This window comes from Balaenoptera physalus, assembly GCF_965194825.1.
Source record: "Balaenoptera physalus genome assembly, chromosome: 8".
Lineage (NCBI taxonomy): Eukaryota > Metazoa > Chordata > Mammalia > Artiodactyla > Balaenopteridae > Balaenoptera > Balaenoptera physalus.
In genome coordinates this window covers 94835439-94855912 of record NC_138887.1, presented here as the reverse complement: position 1 = coordinate 94855912, position 20474 = coordinate 94835439, and the positions used below count along the sequence as shown (strand labels likewise).

General features: G+C 39.8%; 1 protein-coding gene across 2 annotated transcripts in view; it reads left to right on the top strand.

Annotated features, from left to right (window-relative positions):
• Window positions 1–267: 267 nt before the first annotated feature.
• FAM3C (FAM3 metabolism regulating signaling molecule C) overlaps window positions 268–20474 on the top strand; it is a 48327-nt gene continuing 28120 nt past the window's right edge. For both annotated transcript variants that reach the window (XM_082473279.1, XM_082473278.1), the window contains exons 1-3: window positions 268–483; window positions 13710–13764; window positions 17684–17788. In XM_082473279.1, the coding sequence (XP_082329405.1) occupies window positions 13752–13764; window positions 17684–17788 (118 nt within the window). In that variant the 5' untranslated portion in view covers window positions 268–483; window positions 13710–13751. The remainder of the gene's footprint in view (window positions 484–13709; window positions 13765–17683; window positions 17789–20474) is intronic.

Here is a 20474-nt window from a genome sequence, read left to right as displayed (position 1 = left end):
TTAAAATTTCTTCCTTTAAGGTGGGGATTATGTAAGTGTGGGTCAAGGCGAGGTGTGGTGGGAAGAGGCGAGACCTATTTGCCCTTTTCTGGGGTGCGGCCAGCCGCCGCGCCTGCGGCTCCCACGTGGCAGGTCCCGAAAGCGCAGCGCAGGCGGGGGGCGGGGCCGCAGAGCCCGCCCTCTCAGCTCTCCGGCCCTTCCCTCCGGCCTGCGGGGCGCCCGTTCGGTCCTCCACCGCCAGGGGGCGGGCGCGGCTTCCCGGCGGCGGGGCCCATTGGCCGCGGCGGGGAAGCGAGGGAGGCGGCCCAGCGGCTAGCTGGCTTCCTCTTGGCCACTCGCGGGGGTGAGGGGAAGCCGTAGGAACCCGGGAGGAAGCGGAGGAGCGAGCGGGAGGCGGCGGTGGCTCCTGTCGGCCTCCGGCAAGACTGACCGCAGGGAGGCCGGAAAGCGGGCGCGCGCGGCGGAGAGGCGGGCGGGAGGCCGGTGAGACGCACGGGGAGGCGGACGGAGCCGCGGCCGAGGGCGGGGAGGATGGAGGGAGGCTGGGGGCAGCCGGGCACCCACTTTCACCTTCATCCTCTGGTCACCCCGCGACCGCCGGCCCGGGGTGTGCCCGGGCGTGCTCGGGTCGTCGTGGCGCGTCCCGCCGAGGGCAGGGCGCGGCAGGACCAGGGCACCAGAGCGTGGTTGGCCGGGGGTCCGGGCCGCCGCCCCCGCGCGGGCACCCCCAGTACGGTGGCCAGCCCTCCGGCTCCGCGGAGGGCGGGGCGGCCACTGCACCTGGCGCTCCGGCCTGTAACTGGCACCTGGGGCGCGCGTCCGGCCCGGGGGGGCTCCCGCTCGGGTCGGAAATGGGGGCCGAGTGCTCTAAAGAGGCGGCGATGGAGTTGTAGGTTGCATTTGAACTCTGAGGAGGGCGGTCTTGGCTCACTTGTAAAGTTTTAGTGTCTTCTAAGTTGGAAATACTTTTTATTTTTAAAACCTATTTCGGCCCATTGGCATTCGGTGTCATTGATGGATGTGCTGTTCGTTCCTTTTTTTCTTTTTATTTCTTTTTCTTGTTTTTTCCGCATTTGTTTGCCGCTGTCCTCAGTTTCTACCATATGTTACGATTTGTGACCCTAGATCTAAATAATGAGTGTTGGACTGACGTTTGAGATTAAGATCTCCAGCTGTAATTTTTTGTGTTTTCATCATCCTCTAACTTTTGCTTTTTAAAATTTCGTGTCATACAAAACTATTTAATTGACAGAACCTTTTCCTTGTTTCTTTTTATTTGGCCGAAAAGAATATGAATACAATGATTTTAGATATTAGATTGCTTACTAGGCACTGTGTCACGTGCTTTCATATGCACATTTCTTACAACCCATAGAGTAGGTCCGTTTGTGTATCTTTCCCAATTTTACTGAGAAATTATGAACTCCCATAGACGTTACGTAGAGGTTGATGCTGACAGCAGATCCCAGACCCCTTGAACTCTTAACCACCTTTCAGGACTAATGGTATGCTGTCAAATTTTACAATTTTACATTAAGGGAAACCTTAATGTTATTCATATAGTACATCATTGAGTACAAAGGGATCTCCATTTAATTTAGAACACACAAGTTACTAACTCATGCCATTCAGCAAGAGATTGGCAGAATCAGCATCCGGGTTTGTCATATCATTAACTGTCTCTTTTTAAAGGCTGCCAGTCTCTTGAGTTCTCTGGCAGTTTACTAATTAAATCACAGGGGTTTTTTTCCCAGTGTATACAGGTGTGAGAAGCTTTGTTTCACAGATCCTGTGTAATGTTTTCTCGGCTCATTAAAGACTAGCATTTCTTGATAGTAAGAAATAAAACGAGTTTCATGCAGTGATTCTCAACCTGGGGATCTCTCAGAATCACCCATAAATGAGGCTTTTTAAAAAGGACGCAGTCTGCCCCCCCCCCCCCGCCCCCCGGCCCGCCCCCAAATCCCCAATGGAGGGGACTTCTGTTTGAAAGGGAGTCAAAATAAGACTGAGCACCACTGGGTTAAAGTGACTTTTTAAATAGACCTAATATATGTTACAATTAAAAAAGAATTACTAACTAATCTTTTCATAATTAAAGAAGATACATTAAAAAGGGAAAAGTCACTGGAGAGAGGGTCAAAGGACAAAGAGATTGTTGAATGGTGAAAAGTAGTCCCTGTGGGGAATCATAAGAATGTTATTTTTTTTTACCACATATTTTAGGTCTCAAATGGGCAGTCTCAGTATTCAACAATTTTTACATTCATTTAGACATATGAGAGTGCCTATATGCACCAGTAATTATAGGTAAGGTGGATACTGTGTGAATAAGGCAGCCTGGGCCCTCACAAAGCTATTGGGTCGGCCAAAAAGTTCGTTCGGGTTTTTCCATAACATCTTATGGAACTTTAAAAGGTTTTGTGAATTTTATTCTGCTCCTAAAATAGAGCCAGCTGATGTTCTCTCAGAGGAGGAAATTGTATTCCACTGCCTCTAAATTTCCACAGTTTACCCCATCAGTATTCTTTCATTGTCTCCTTCATCGGCCTGTTCGTTTGATTCAAGCTATTTTATTACTTACATCTGCCTTATTTATAATCTAATTAATTTTCATCTGTTCATTATTTTTCTAGTCTCTGGTGAGTTTTTAAATTTCCTTTAAAAACTAAATTTAATCCACATAACATAAAATTTACCATTTTAAGTGTACAATTCAGTGACATTTAGTGCATTCATAGTATTGCACAGTCACCACTTCTGTTTAGTTCTACAACATTTTCATCACCCTAAAAGGGAACCTCATGTTCGTTAAGCAGTTACTCACCATTCCCCAACCTTTGGCAACCACTAGTCTGCTTTCTCTGTCTACAGATTTACCTATTCTGAATATTCCATGTAAATGGAGTCATAAAATAGGTGATCTTTTGTGTCTAGCTTCTTTCACTTAACATTATGTTTTAGAGGTTCATTCATGTTGTAGCCTGTATCAGTACTTCGTTCCTTTTTATGGCTGAATAAATATTCCATGTATAGACACATATTACATTTTGTTTAGTCATTCATCCATTGATGGATCCTGGTGGGTTTTTGTGTGCTAGTGAGAAAAAGTTATGTGGACGTCTGTAGCTATGAGTCTGCATTAATTTTCATCATAAGTTCTGCATGGCTTGTTTAGATAGTATCATGGTTATCAGGTGTACTACTTGACTCTCCATACCATTCAGCATCTGCCGTTAGGTGATCATTAAATGTGTATTGAAGGACCTGTGGTCAACAAAAAATGAATTTTTTAATTGGTTCAGAAAACTTTACACTAGAATCTTCTTACTACCAGTTCTTTGAAAATGGCTAACTTGCATCTCCAGGGCCCTTGGGCAGGTGGAGCCACTCTGCTTCTCCATTTCTTCACATAAAAAGTTTGACTGACAGAATTATGTCTGCCCTGGTGCAGTGAAATTCTGCAGACTACTTAAAGACCGTATAAATGAAGTGAATGCATAGGGGAATTCTAAAACATTCAGAATAGGAACCTGTAACATCCCATCTGATGTAATGTAAAATATTATAGTTACATGAGGAGATGAAGATAGTTTACTACTTATACTCTCCTGTAATTTTGTGCCTTTCTCTCATCTCTTTTTGTAGCGATTTGTGAACTAGACACTTCTTTATCCTGCTTATGTTCAACTTATAGTTAACATGTAGTTTTATCTTTGCTGTTGTACTCGATAATGTCTGTTTCTCCCTCCCTCCCTTTCTTTCTTTCCATCTACCCATTCATCCATCTTTCTTTCTCCTCTTGGATGGTATAGTGTAGGATTAAAGTAGGTTACATTACAGCTGTTTAATTAACAGTTGTGGAGCTCTGAAGGAGCAGACAGAACAAAATGTCATTTTGTCTTGTTTTCTGTTTTTGGTATGTTTGTACTCTCAGTTACAGAAATCTGATCCCCATTTCATTTCTTCAACTGGATTATGACTTTTTAAGCAAAATTGTGCTTTGGTAGAGAGGAAACTGCAAGAAAATATTGGGACAGTTTTAATTTTACTCTCTGCTGTAACCATTGCAAACAGGAGTTCTCTTTGCTCTGTTCCTCAGCACATTATTTCCAGATTTATTCACTGCCCACCTCTCCCTCCTCACCCCCGCAGGAGACCTGGCCCAGAGTCAGGTTGATTTCCATTCATCGTTAAGGAAAGAATGAAGATTCTTGTCCTGTGAATTTTACCTTTGGGCTTTTTTGGCCTAGATCTGACTTACTCCCCACCACTACCCCAGACGTCTCTGTGTGTTTGGATTGGTGTACTGTTGGGCTGAAGTTCTCATGTCTAAGCTGGAATGAGGGTCACCTGGGGAGTTTAGTAACCATTCAGGAGTTTTAATCCTCACTCCATGGGATTCTGGGCTCAGGAGTTTGCCTCCTAAAAAGCCCACTAGTAATTGTGGTGCCCATGGTGTGTGTTATTTTATAGTTAGGGATTCAAAGAACCAGATACGATGTTTCACTGAATCTAAGATCTTTGTAAGGTACACCATTACTTTATTATTTTTAACCACAAAAATGTGGTTGTGAGCCTCATCCTGATTTAAAACTTGTTAAAATAAGGGAAGTAGTATGTATCTTGGAATCGTTAGGTACCTGAGAAACTACAAGCTCCTCTTGTTATGGTAAAGGGTTATTATGAAGCTATGGGATAAAAGAATTATAATGTAACAATTCTTTAGACCTTTTACTTTGTAAAATTTGTTTATAATAGAGTTTAATATGTGATGCCTGTACTTGACATATGTTTGTAACGAAGATTATACTGATGACTTTGTTTTAAAATGCAAGGTAGCTGGACCATAGGGTGTAATGCACTCCAGTTTGGCCCCGTATTATTTTCATCCTACCCATTTCCAGTCTTTCACATGTTGGTGTTTCAGATCAGGTGAGAAGTCTTACTTTTAAGCTTCTGTGTACGTTAGCGATTTCCATTTTGTAATCACAGTCCTTTAAAATATTTACCTTAATGTCACGTTGACATTATTGTGGCTTGATCATTTGATTTCTTTTTTATCACTTTTTTTCTGTTAGAGAGTTCATAACCCTCATTAATGCCAGCTAGCCGGTTATATGCATATACACCAGCCACCTACTGCCCTATAATGAGTAGTTTTAGGATGTTGTGGTGGTAATTGGCATCAGCACCAAGTCTGGGTCAGAGTAAACCTGAACTTTGCTTGCCAACTTAAATAGAAACACCGTGGTGACACATTGGGTCCTGAATGAGAGAATATCTGTAGATTAGGACACATCTTTCCTCATCAATGAGAATTCATTGAAGAGCAACCCCTCCTGCTATGGTGTTTCCTTAGTGACATCATTTTGGCAAATGAAATATTTTTGTCAGGAGAAACCTGCTTAACTATGTTAGATTTGGGATGGGGAAAGCTGAATACGTGTCCATTTAGTTTCTAATTACTTGAAGTATTGGTATTTACAGAAAACATGGTTAAATGCCTGTTGATCAACTGAAATATTTCAGAAGTCTAATACCAAATTTCTGAAGAGGAAAGACTGTAGGTCTCTAGCAAATTCACATCACAGTGGTGGAAGGAGTTGTCCTCTGGGATTCTCAGTGTAGGGTGAACACTGTTGCAGTAGTTCTGCTCTTAGAGGGTAGTGTGCATGGGGTCTGGCAGGCTTGATTACTTCTCCCTGCACTAGTCACTGGGGCCAAGTCAGGACAGGCAGGGCACTTGCATGATGAGCAGGGCTCTTTGCTAACTGGTTTTTAACTCGAGGGACAGGCTGGGATGACAGTTATGGTTTGTCGTGTCTCATTCTTAAGAGAATGGAGTTTTACCCAGCTGCTGCAGAACAGATGGAAGTTTTCTAAAGTGTTACTCTCTCCACGCACTGCCAGGAGAAGCAGATAAAAACAAAGGATAGCAAATTATGCTGGATAGACACACTGTGGAGGAAAGCTAAGTGCACCCAGAACATTTTGCGGGGAAGGGTGGGGTGCCTTCTGGTTCAGTTGTGCTTTTCCACAGTATGCTTTTAATTCTGTTTCTGAGGCCAGTTAGATATTAATCCTCTTTTTAATGTAATTTCAATGTGTAATTTCAATGTGATGCTATTGTATTAAGAAAATAAGTAAAGCCATATGATATTAGTTCTGAAAACTTATAAACCCAGGATTAGATCATTCGTATCCCTCTCTTAAGGTTTTCAATAGAACATTAACGTTTTCTTCTAAAAGAATTATTTATTGGTTCTATAGAGCCATTGTTTAGAAGTTTTTGGTCTGTTGCTCTGCAGTCTCACCTTTTTGAAGGCCATTTTGCAGGAGATTGGATACATTTACATTTTCCTCAGTGATCTTTGGAAAAAGTGAATATATTCTTGGCATTATAGAATTATGCAGATCTCCTCCTTTCTTTCCCAAATACTTTGTTTTTAGCTCCTTTGCTTTTTTTTTTTTCTTCTAGTCAAAATCTAAGATTAGTTTAGTCATTTAAAAACCTGGGATACTTTTCTAGTTGTTATGTAGACATCGAAAAATTTCCCTTTCACCATATAGGGTCATACTTACACTTTTAAGTGTCTGACACATGTGTGTTAAAATGGTAGATTTTTAAAACATCCATTCTCTAGGATTTAATATCAGAGTCTCTTACTAGAACTAAAATACTGTTAAGGTAGTAATTGGATTTTTTTTCTGTTGCTTAACAGAAAACACCAAATTCTGTTAAATTCACAATATTTATAACACGGTGATAGCAGCTCACATATCATACTGAGTGTTTGAATGTTAAGATTCTTCCAAATGAATGCAGTCTTCTCACCCTCTGCATTTCGTTATTTCAGAAATGTATCCCTCCTGGTGAAGATGTGTGCATAGTGGCATCTGGAAGAGATGGGTACTTGATAGCAGTCTGCACCTACTATAGTGACAGCTTTCTATTAAAGCAAAGGTTTCTTAAAACTGAATATTTGGAATTTTAAAAACTGATCAAACATCAGATGCACAGTTGCCCGTCCCCCCTTCTCCCTTTTTAAGCCCATCACAAAAATAATCACTTTTAAACACTTAAGACAACAGTTAAGATCTCGTCACCATCATTTTACAGTTAATGACATGGGATATAATAAGATTAATTTTCCCTGTTTTTTTTCATGTCTCCTGGGATCGTTTGGAAACCATTCCTAGATTTATTCCCATCTTTGCTGTAGGTGGACAGCTTCATCTGTAGGAAGGGAAGGACTTCTTTTCTTTTGAAGAGGATCCATTATGGTGCTTCTCACGGAGTATATGCTTCTTCCGTGAAGAGCAGTTGATTATGAAAATGTGTGGTGAACACGTATAGAACACAGAATTCAGCGTTGCCTGATTTGTCCTACTTCTGTACTAGTACTTCTAAGAGGACCCATAGAAGCCCTATGGGAATTGTGTATCCCACAAATAACCCAGCAAGAAATGTTGGACTATTAGAGCACGGTCAGGAAAGTTTTTTATTCCTCTATTTTAAAAGTTTTTAAAATTTAAATTCATTTTTTATTCCTTTACCTCAGGTTGGCAAATTGTGACCTATGGGTCCACATGGGTCACGAACCAAGACTGGCTTTTATATTTTTAAGTGGTTGGAAAGAAAAAAATCAAAAGAAGAATAATATTTTGTAATGTGAAAATTTTATGAAATTCAAATTTCAGTGTGCATAAGTAAAGTTTTATTATAACACAACTGGGCCCATTTGTTTCCATATTGTGTATGGCTGCTTCTCAGTTACGACTGCAGAGCAGAGTAGTTTGAATAGAGACTATATGGTACACAAAGCTAAAGCATTTACTGTCTGGCCCTTTTACAGAAAGTTGCCGACAATTGCTCTAGTTTATTTACATAAATGCAGGTATTTTTTGCAAATAGTTTTCTTTAAATACCATACTTTTGTTTGTAAGCATAACATTAGAAGAACTTACCCTTGTGACTTTTAGCTGCAGTATTCTTTTGATTTCAGTATTATGTCATTTTCCTCTTTAACTGCTCTGGGACTGAAAATTTAGTCTCTTACATTTTGATCTTGAGGGGGTCTGGGTTCTCCAGAGAAATAGAACCAATAGGAGACTGTCTGTCTGTCTTTCTGTCTGTCTGTCTGTCTATCTATCTATCTGAGATAGATAACTATCAGAAGGAATCAGCTCATGCAGTTGTGGAGGCTGAGAAGTCCCAGAGTCTGCAGTCGGCAGGCGGGAGTCCACAGGCCTGAGAGCTGGGAGAAGTCAGTGGTCTAAGTTTCAGTCCAAGTCCGAAGGCAGGTGAAGACCAATGGCCCAGCTTGAAGACAGTAGGCAGAAAGAGCAAATGCTGCCCTACTCAGCCTTTTTTGTTCTAGTCAGGTCTCCCAGCGGATTGGACAAGGCTCTCACTTGGGGAAGGCAAACTACTTTACTCAGATGTTAATCTCATCCAATAAGACCCTCACAGACAAACCCAGAATGTTTAACAAAGTACAGTATCTGGGCACCCAGTGGCCCAGTGGAGTTGACACACATAAATTAGCCATCACAGGGCCTAAATGTACTTTGATTCTATTTGCTTGCACTTTTACCTTTTTTTTTTTTTGCGTTAGTCCTCTTGAAAAGCCCTAGTTCATATGAATATTAGAATCGTCTGTTGATTGTCAGTTGATTCATTTAAAATTGCTGTCCGGGAGGAAAAATTTTCCTCTACCGTTCTAGGTTCCTCTGCCTGGTCTAAAAATTAAATTAACATGAAACAGATTAACAGAAAATCAATAGTTCAATAACATGTATACATGGGGGAGACCCAGGAAAACTGAGTCCTTAAATACTATCTTCCGCTAAAGACAAAAGAGGAGGGATGTAGGGGGTAGTGGTTTGGGACTTCAAAGGGGAGGAAGGCAATTCACATGGAGATGAAAAAGCAGATGTTTGGTAAATGTTTGCTGGGTCTTGCAGTGGCAATGGGACACCTAGAGGAATTTTAACAAACAGATTTGCTAGGTTCCTCCCTATCTACACACATGTAGTTCATACTACAGTTATCTGTGGTGATAGTTCCCTTCCTGTTATAGACCCTCTATAAATTCTTTAGGCAGCTAAGGGGGAAGGTCAAAGAGTCTTTTGGGCCTTGACTGTTTCCAGCTCGAAATAATTAATACACCAAAGAGACATTTTGGGTTGCAGATTTTGTTTCCTTACATTGCCGTTTGGCCAGCACTGAATTAAAAGTGGATTGAATGGAGTGATGATAGTTTTCTTATATTTTTGGAGTATAATTGGTAGTATTTTCTTCTGGCTTAATTAAGTGATCATTGTTTGTTAATATTAAATGTATCAGTGAGTGTGTCTGGATACTTCATTTTCCTTTGTCCTGTCTGTCTTGGACGAGTGTTCTTTTTTTTCTTTTCTTTTTTTTTAAATATCTGCGTCCTTTAATGGCAGTAATACAATTATTGGATTAAGAGACCACAGGAGGAAGGTCAGGGACGTTTCTGGAAGACAGATATGGAATACTTTGAAAAAGGGGGCGGAGTAGAGTCATGCAACGATCATTGTAAAAATATAGTACGTTATATACATATTTGTACCATCAACTTTCAACTCTGAAATAGTATTTACACTTTTGTTACAATCCTGGTTAGAGAACAGTTTTTCTTTCAAAGCTCGGCCTGATGGCAAATGGAAATTTCGGGTGAATTCATAGTCCCATGAGGTTCTTAGGCTGCCTATTCCAAGAGGAGGGTTCCAGCTTCTATTTCATCCACAGATTTCAGTATTAAAAAAGTATTTAAATTTGCTTTTACAAAAGAAAATTCTCAAAGGAGGGGAAAAAAAAAAAACCCAACCATGGCCACGCTGTGTATTTTCTTATTTTACAAACACTAAGGGCTGCAGCCCTCCACTTCAAGGCCAACACTGGTGGCTGAAGAAAAATCTCACTAATGATTGTTTAAAATGAAACAAAACAAAGCAAAAAGACACAAAGACAAACCAAACCGACCTGATCATGGCGCACTGACCCTGTGGGGCTGCCTCTCCCGCCCTTGCTTCTGACGCCAAACTCAACGACTATTTCTTTTCTGGGGGAGGGCGTTTGGTATAGAACCCTCTTTAACCTCCTACCCCAAGGAGGTGGGAGGGGGAACCCTTTGGCTGGGACACCATGTTTCCTCATTATTAGCAAGAAAGAGTCAAGGCCCTTAAGCGAGGTGGTTGAGATGGTGGGATGAGGAGGAAAAAGGCAGGAGACAGCCGGCAAGTACCGACACACAGGCGGGAAGGAGCCTTGGCCGCACAGGCCTCGCCCAGTTCCCCTCAGGCCACGTCCACGGGGTGGGCCTCCTCTGGGGCTCTGTGGACAGGATGGGGCCTCAGCCAAGGCCCTGGGGGAGGTGGGGGAGCCCGGGCAGGCATCTCTGCGCCCTTCCTGGCTCAGCCAGATGGGGAGAGCAGGGCACAGGCTTTGGGTTCCATGCCCCCTACCCACAGTGGGGACTGAACAAGTGTTCTAATACACATGCTTAGTCATTTTGACAACCCATCAGAGCCCTAGAGTGGCTAGTTGGCAGCAGGGATTAGCAATTCCCAGAGCCATTTGCAAAAGCCAAATTGATTGACATGGAATTTTGTTGGGAAGCTTCTTAGAGCATGGCAGGGAGCTGCTGGGAAGTGGAAGGGAAGTGGAATTGTTTATAGTATCAGCTTCTTACTTTCCCTTCATATGACCTTGGACAAATCCCTTGACCTCATCTATAATGCCGTAGGGCTGTTGGGAAGATTACATAAAATAAGAATGTGTGTGACTTACTCTGCTGTTTGCATTATTTCCTAGTTTTTGTTAAATGGCAAGACCTTCCCCTTGTGGTGAATAATTGTTTTTATGGCTTATTTTGTTGATATAGAATGGGCCCTTCTAATTTACCTGGTGTAGCTCGGGTCCACTTCTCAAGGAAAGAATGAAAGTATCACTTGACCTGTGTTTTTATCTATTGTCCTGAAGTTGATTGATTGTAGGGCAGTGCCTGTTTATTCAGGCCTGAATTTAACAAAACTTCATGAATTAGACCAACGTAGACAGTTGGGCTAAAGGAAATGTTTAAATTATAAGAAATTCGAAGAAATCCAGTATGTCGATCCAAGATCCTAATTCAGGTTCTCTCTTTCAATCCAGGTTACTTACTTAATTAGCGTTTATCCAGAATGGTGTTTCCTTGCTCAGGGCAGCATGATGGCCCTGCTTGCAGTGGGCTCTGATGATTGTGCACTTTACATGTTACAACCTGATCTGGCTCAGTCATTGATGTATAAAACACTGAAACTTACTGTTTTGACCTAGACTACACTTTTGGGGGGAAAATGTATTTCACAAATGTGCTGTTAGGGTTTTTGTTTATTTGTTTTTTAATCTGTCTTAAAAATACTCTCCTCCTACCACCCATATTCTTATTTTGGAAATGGCTCTAATTTCTGTATCTCTACTTTTTAATGAACATATAAGAACAGTTATAAAATTTTCACCTGTTGCCTCTGAATGAAAGGGCTCTGAGTTTCTAGCAGAGACCTTTTTCCTCCTCTTATTGTTGTGTTCATTTTCTCTGGACCTTTTCTACCTCCCCTTGATTGTTGGAGGTTCAGTTTGAGGTATATACCAGGCTCCATTAAGGTATTACTTCCCCCCGTCCCCCAAGATGATTCTATGTAAAGATTTTCTTTGTTTTTAATGTCCTCCTAAGAAGACAAGTTAGGAATGATTTGGAATTAGCATATTGTAAACAGATGCTCCTTGATTTGCTCTCAAATGTATTCAATACTCTTATGCCGATTTACACTCTTGAATCATTAATTTGCTTCTTAAGCAAACTAATTAAAAATGTGTCGTGGCTGAGATTTGATGAGATTTTAATTTAGAGATTTTATTAAATGTTATTCTCTGAGAAATTTAATGGAAAACATGGATTTGGCTAGACCACTGTAGTTGCTTATATTGTGGTCTTACTAGTGTTAAGTTTAGAAGCAGGCTGGTTAGGCAGTCCGAACAAGGGATAGGTACGTGAGGCAGTGATTGGGATTGTACGGGTGTGACCTCCTTGGCAGGTAATGGAAACAGTGAAGTAGAACATCATGTGTCTGCTCAACTGCTTATCACTCTTCAAAAAAAATTATCGCAGGCCACATTCACACAAGAGTGATGTTATTTTGGAGTGTTAGCTGGGAGGAAAGGCGTATATGTGTGTTTTGAACATAATATTCAATGTTGCTGGAAGTGAAAAGAGGATTTATAACTCATTAGGGTTTTCATTTGAGAAGCCAAGATTTTTTTTTTTTTTCTGCTTTTATGTGGTAACTTGTGGATACTTCAGTATCTCTTGTTTCCTTTTAGCGTTTTCCCGGCCTGTGGCTAAGTAACAGTGACTTTTCCTATTATGTGGAAGGTGTTCAGATAACTAACAAAGGAAATCAATAATGCTCAGTTCAGGACTAGTATAAATATAAATGTTGATATTTTCTTCAGGGTAGATTGAGCAGAAGGAAGGGAGTTCCCATAAGAACATTGGTCCTTTTAGGTGCTCACCACCTCCACCCACGATAATTCCTTATTGATGAATAAGAAAACTGCATGTCTCACTCCCTTTCAGTGTCCTTCAGGAGTCTGCCATTGTTTTTATTTGAATCATTCTGTGCATTACTAGATCAGACATCAACATTGAAACATCAGTACTAAAATACAGTCTAAAATAAAGAAATATATGTTTTTGATTGATGCAATTCATTAATCGAAATTTTCTTTTGAATACCTTTCCTGTACAGTAGATTGAGTAGACTGTGGAAGCTGTCTAGCTGAACTCGAGCACGAATTTCCTATCAAACTCGTATACTTGCTTTCCCATATTCTTTTTAAAATTTCACCTATCTAGAGTTATTTCTTAGGGGGGAACACACAAACATGTATGCAGATTTTTTTTTCCAGTATCTATTTCTTTTTATTATTACAATAATATCAGATTACAGTTTCTTCATTTGATGTATAACATACACTGTCAATAATGATAATTGCTGGAATATTTAAAATTGCAATTCTATAGGTCTGAATATGTTCTTTCACAAACTTAAATTGAAAACATGAAGAGGAAGAGGACCCCTGGTATTAAGATAAGGTGCCTTTCCTATAAGTGCTTATCATAGTGACACCTGAATTGTGTCATACTAAAAACGAAATGGCATCATATACTGGAGTGAGCCCTAGAGCAGGAGCCAGCAGACCTAAATCCTCACCCCATTTCTGCAAGTAATTTGTTCCCTGACTAGATAAGCAGCTTAACCTCTTTGGACCTCAACTGAAAACTGGTGGTTTGGAACTAAATATCAAAAGTTTGTTACAGATGCATAATCACTGAGAACAGTAGGGCATCATTCTGTCCGTGCTTGATGACAAGTTTTCCCTCCATCCTTCAGTTAGGGAGAGGGGGACAGAGCAGTTTTAGACACACCCTCCTCTCCGGAGCTTTTGTGGCCCAGTGGAAGGAGACAGGCCCAGTGCTAAGAGCTTTTTCATTAAATGTTAATATTGGTAGAATACTTAGAAATGTCATGACATTTACTTAATTAGTTTAATCTATACACTCCAAATCAAACTCAATCTAGGGAGGAATGCTCATTCTAGACCTAATGATGTTTGCCTTTTCTTTTGATTTTAGGAGCTTATTTAATGAAAAGTGCCATAGACTGAAAAACCAAGCATGAGGGTAGCAGGTAAGATACTCAATTCAGTAGAAATAATTTTGCTTTTTGTATAACCTGTTTGTTTAGTAATGACTGAATGAGAGGGTAAATAATCATTTTCTATGTTGAGTGTGACTGAATATAACAAACTAAATCATTATTTAGCCTTTTTACTTTTTTAGGTAGTTGGCAAATCATAAATTGGACGTTTAGTGGGATCTACATAAGTTTTTTGGGGACACTCCTGTTGAAATTATTTATGCTAAATATTTTAAGTTATGGTTTTTAATGTTTACATCCTTATACATTAAGCTTATTTGCCTAACAATATATAAATATAAATATATATATGTATAATGTTCATATAAAGAACGATTTTGACAACTTAGGGAGGCTGATTTTTGTTTTTGCTAAGTTCTAGCTTGTTGAGAAAAATGAATTGTGAAGTTTAAAAGCTTAAATCTTTCCTATGTGTGTACATAAATTAAAACTAGTGTATGTGAAGAATTCAGTAAAATGTGTTTTGCGTAAATGACTGTTGTATTTGCTAGGTCGGGTTTAGCCTGCATAAGTGAGGTTATGTGTAAGGACATCTGTTTCTTAGGCAGCATACTGAGGAAATTAAAAAATACCATTTGGTGTTCATAGTATTAAGGTAATTACCTTTATCAAAAGACAGATCCATAAATAACAGGAGAGGCTGAGACCTCTTCCTACCTATAGTGAAAACAAGTGTGATCCCTCCACCCTGCCCCTCTAGCACAGCCACTGTGTAGAAGAAATGCATACTTTACATAGAAATTTCTACTAAGTAGTGTGTGTCCATCATAGGAGACAGCTTGTCATTTCTCAAAATCAAGATAGTCATTCTTTTAATTATCATCTCACCAGTAAAAAAATATTCTTATGGGAGTGTCTCTAAAAGTATGATTCTAAAAGTACGCTACTTAATTAAGCATGGTGATTTGAAATAAAGCAAGTTTCTCTTTCTCATGTAATTCTACATTCATTCTAGTTGAAATTAACTTTGTCATCTAATCCATTTCTCTGATTTTGACGATTAATACCAAGGTTAATTGATGAGTAATTATTCACTGAGTGCTGATGTTATATTTGACACTGTTCCTAGTATAGGTCTCAAGGGGACTGCCTTTAATGAAGGAATAAGGAAGATTAGCTATTAGTTTATTGCTTGTAGACTAATTAGTCTCTTCTAATTAAAAAAAAAATCCTGGTTGCTTTGAAATATCCTTATAGCCATTATTCTTAACAGTGAGGCATTAATATCTCAAGTTTATGCTTTTTAGTTTGTGAAAAATAGGGACACACTCAGATTAGTACAGTCCATGGCTGGAAGTAGGAGGGAATCTCATGGATGGAATGGGAACTGTGGTGTGCTGTGGGTAGGCCCCTCCCAGTCCAGAAGTGGATGGTGGCAGCTCTGGAGGAGCCCCTCTGCAACAGGAGGTCCAGAACTCTACCGTTATGGAGGCTCTGCTGGTCTTCGCCCGCCTGCCCCTCTCAGGGACCTTCTGCTTGTTCTATCACCAGTTAGTTTCTCCACCTCTAAATTCTCTGTTTCTTAGAGCTTTTGTTTCCTCCTGCTTCCTTTGATGGTTTCTTATAATTGAATAGGTCTTGGTTTAAAACTAAATTCTGCTGCTAACTAGTTATGTGACCTTAGGCAAGTGATCTAAATTTTTGACCTTGTTTTCCTTATTTGTAAAATGAAAATAGTATCTTGAAAGGCTGTGCAAATGAGGTAGTGCTAATAAGGCACTTAGATCTGTAGTAGGCACTCATTAAATGGTGTGTGTATATTTTATATATATGTATGTATATGTAAATATGATGTATATAGTTTAGTGTAGGCTTAGGTTTAGCTTGGTATTGAATTTAGTCCACAACTTTCGTATATTATAAACTTGGTATCTTAATCATTGTAATATTTCAGTCTTGAACAACGAAGGTTTGGTATATCTGCTTTAAGGGACAGGGAAAGATTATTTGCACACGCCCATGATTGCTAGAAAATGAGATAAGACTGTCATGTGACGTATAGTCTTCCAGCCTTGGTCTTAAATGATCCAGAAGGAATATGCCACCTGTTAACCCTTCATCTATTTGGCAAACACTTGTTGAGAGTATTACTATGTATCAATACAAGGCACTCTACTAGATCCTGTGGGGGAAGAGTTCAAAGACTAATGGAATTTTACTCTCTTATGTGCTAACAATGTAGATGACTTGTAGTCACTCTTTTTTTCTTTTTTCTTTTTATTCAAACAGAAAGTCACAGAAATTATAATCATCCTCATCAGTTCACTCAGTCCCATGTAATTAATTTTTTTTTTCATCTTGATCTTTTGTTAGCACTTTTATGAATTCATCAGTTTTCCATTAGAGTTCTGAAAATGCTTATTCACTCAGTTCAGCAGTAGAGTCAGTTACCAGAAACCTGTACTTGTCAGAGTCTTTTCCATGAAAACAGGAAGCAGTTTTGGAAGGGGGAGAAGGAACAAAACAGGAGGCGGGGTGGGAATTGATTGGTTTAGTAGTTAGGCTTCCTCCTTGCTGTCTCATGTCTATTATTTATACAGCGTTTCTAAGTACAAATGAGTAGCTCTGAGAACCTCCTGCTTCTCAGCGTCGCCGGCCCTTCTGAGCATCACCCGTTCATTCGTTTCCCTTCCCCGTAAGGATGCAGTCCCAGTCTCTAGGTTTATGAAGTTAGGATGAACACAGTTCTGTTTTACTCTTCCTTATCCGGTAAGTTGAGTTTTGGTAGTTTCCCTGAAGAATGTGGTAATCTGATGGTAGCGGAGAACCGTGCAAAGCACTGGGCTCTGTCAGGATCCCTGGGTGCCTGCCCTTGTGCTGCCGCTAAGATATCTGTAATCTTGCGCAGTTGCCTCACTTGTGGGCTTTTGTTTCCTTAAGGATAGTGAAATGCCTGCTGATCTTTTAGATCAGTATAAATTAAACTTTCAGTAAGAGGGGGGAATGGAGATTATATAGGCAAATATCAATATTGTTTCTGAATAGCCTAGTGAGATGGCTCTGAAATTCTAAGAGTAAGAAGATGATGTTTCTTTCCTGTCATTTTTCATGTCCTTTCGTATCTTGTACTTTTTCTTTCCTAGGTTTGCTTAGCTGTGGAGAAGAAAGACAAGTGATGATTCATATTAAGCAGTTAATTAGTTAGTAGCAGTGCTAATTATTTGTAAGGCACTCAGAAATAGTTAAACATATAAAGGTATGGAAGACTCAGAGTCTGTTCACAGAGCTTACCATGTAACCGTGTTAAATGTGATAGGTGCCGAATTAAGTCCTCCAGGAGTGGGGAAGGCGTGTCTTAAACTTTGGTATCAAGTATGAGGGGAGATATTTCGTTGTTCACCATACCAGGAGCACTTGTGTGCTTCAAGAGATATGTGGGTTGGTGAGGACAGTGAACCTGTTACATTTCACTTGAGAACCCCTTGCCGAGTGGACATCCTGGTCTGTTGCCTTCGTATCTCTGGAAGGTTCAGTGTTTTTGTATCCTCTCTGTCTTGTATTGCCCTTTATCATTGAAAAGGATTGAGAGTGTGTCATCCCACATACTTGGTGGTGGTGTTCCATTAGCCTTGATACTTCTGTGTAGTCAGCCAGAAGTTGATAGCAGGTCATTTTTTTTCCATGAGAAAACTAAGCAGATGACTCAGGCAGTCCTGTGTCTAGGTTGCTAGACAATCTCATAATTGTTTGATCAGAAAAATCAATCAAAATAGATTGTTGGCACAGTTTTTGTTGTAACTCAAGTAAAATTAAGATCCAGTAGATAAGAAGTAGATATTTGTTAGTCTTGAGAATTTTTTAAATACACTTACGTTTTTCATGGAAATGCATAACTAAAAATTCTGTGGGCCCGTAAGCTCATGTTGAATTATTTCTGCCCTTTATCTAGGTGCTGCAAAGTTGGTGGTAGCTGTGGCAGTATTTTTACTGACATTCTATGTTATTTCTCAAGTATTTGAAATAAAAATGGATGCAAGTTTAGGAAATCTATTTGGTAAGTTTATTTCTTTTTCCCTTTCTTAAATTTTATTTGTGATGAGATTGTCTTTAAATTTTTACCAGTTATCAACACTGAGTTACTCTGCTGTTTGGGCTGTCTAGAAAAGAAAATGAAATTATATTGGTAAGTGTGATTCACTGGAATATTCTAAAATATACAATAGAAAATCTTACAATTAATTCAATATAAAGCATGAATCTTCTATTCAACATTTTGAATATATTTAATGGGGCCTGTTTTATGCATGCCTAGGGACATTATTCATGGCATTCTAAATGCACATGCTAGAAGATATCACACCCTATTTGAATTGGCTGCTTAAAAACTTGGAACCAAATCTAACCCTCAGTTAGCAAGTGATTAGGAGTCATGATAATGCATTTTAAATACCAGCCATAGAAATCCATCTTGCTTTCCTACCCTTATTTTCCTTCTGCACCATTTTTCCTTTTAGCAATTTATTTGGTGCTATGTTGTAAATGTACCACTACAAGCTGCCTTAATTCAGTTTTAAACAAAATCTTTAAGCTGATAAAATAAGTTAACATTTGAAATGTTTGAATAAGCTTTGGCTGAGCACTGTGTAAAGTATTAAAAAATAACTCATGAAAGGTCAGACTCTGAAACCTAGAAACAGTATTTTGACCTATTAGGCAGAAATCGAATGAAACAACCTTGAGATCTCTGGAATAGTTGGTGAGTTTTGCTTTCCGTAAATTAATATAAGACCTAATACATTCCCTCTCACATCTAGTTTCAAGACTCCCTTAAACCAGTGTTTCTCAAACTTTGATGTCAAAGGAATCTCTAGGGAATCTTGATAAATGCAGATTCTGATTCAGTGTCTGGGATGGGGCCTGAGAGTCTGCATTTCTAACAAGATCCCAGGTGATGCTGATTTCCCATCCATGGACCACATACTGGGTATCAGGCTTTAGACAGTTCTGGCATGTAGTCCTCAATTTCTGTATATTTTCATTTCTGTACATTTTCAGGTGACTTTTCTTACAATGACTACTTAAAAGTACTTCCTTGTATTGCACTGAATTCTGCCTTTTATTCTCCCAAGTAATTTCAATCCACTGATCTTGCTTCTACCTGCTGGAGCTCTCTTCCACATTAATGATCTCTTAAATAGTTAAGTTGTGGTTATTCTCCTCCATGCCATGTTTTTATAAGTTTTCATCTTATCAAGTTATAAAATCCTCCCTTTGAACCATTCTTCTTAACGCACTGGTTATTTTCCTCCTGTCAATTTTTTGGCACCCATCTTAAAATGAAGTATCCAGGATCAAGCATAGAATAGTTGTTGCAAAGTGTAGTGAGAATTGTCTTGACTTCTCCTGGGCTGTGTGCTTCTGTTACTGCAAAGGGCCAGCCTGGGGTCCTTTGAGAGCACAGCTGGTTTCGGTTGAAGGATGGGGCACAAAAACATGGAAGGCATTGAGGACTTGTTCAGTGTTGCTGTGGAAACAATGTGCTGTAGCTAATTCTTCTAAGTAAGGTTGATGGTAAGGGAAGACAACTATGGGGATGGTAGCTTGAGGCAGAAGTAAGTTGAACATTTTTTTCTTTTTTGAAGTGATAGAGAGGTTTTCACTTCTCTGTAGGCCTCGGGCAAGGAGTCAGTGAATTACAAATAAATGGGAAGAGATTAAACAGAGAAAAAAGGATAATCCTGGAGAGAAGGGGGCCACGGGACCATTGGTACAAATGAAAAATTACTTTGGGAAAAGGCCCACTGTTTTCAGAGAGAAGAGGCTACGTGTGGCCACAGTGTTTCCCTGGTTTGGATCTTCATCTCTAGTCTGGATGTTTTATTTGGACATTACAGGGATGGTCTTGGGTCTATTTCTTGTCTTTGATATCTGCCTATGTCACCACTGCCAGAGCAATTGTCTTGAAACTCTTGAACCTTTAATATTTCACTGGAGAGTAAAATCTGAACTCCCTGCTAGGATGGCACTCAGTCCCCAGCCTGCCTCTGCCTTCCCCACCTGTACGCCCCCTCCCTTCCTGCCCTCCCTCCCCCCGCTGGCTGTGCCCACGTGCACGTGATCTACAGACACAAACCCTGTCCTGTCCTTTCCTTCCTCACCCCGCACATCTTTCTCATCTCCCCTTCTTCTGTTAATCCTTCTCATTTTTCAGAACTGCATAAATGCCCCTTCTTGGGAGAAATTGTATTTTAGTCTCCCTCTTTTCCCTGTTAGAATGTTTCTCCTTTTTCTGAACTGTCCGTTATAATGCATAGTACTTATGTCTCAATTTGGCCTGATTTTATTCTGCCTTACATTATAGAATTTCTTTTATTCTTTTTCACGTATTCGGCCTCCCTTACTGGAGAACGAATGTTGAGAGCACTGATATCTTAGTGACTCACCTAGCATCTAGCGCTGGGTCCTCTACATAATAAATGCTGATTGAATGGAAAATGAATATAGGTAATTGAGGATTAGGATTTTTACATGGGGAGGAAGAGTATTTTCAAAGTGGGATTCATTTAAAGCTGTATTAGTTGACAAGCCACTGGTCGTTAGCTATGAACAAGCACTGAGCTACTTTAGGATAGTCGTCTTTCTTAATTTTCATTTTGATTTTTCCTAATGTTACGAACGTGCAAGTTTTTATTGTGTATGTTTTAGCTATTTAATTTAGGCATTCTTAGGGCAGATGGTTT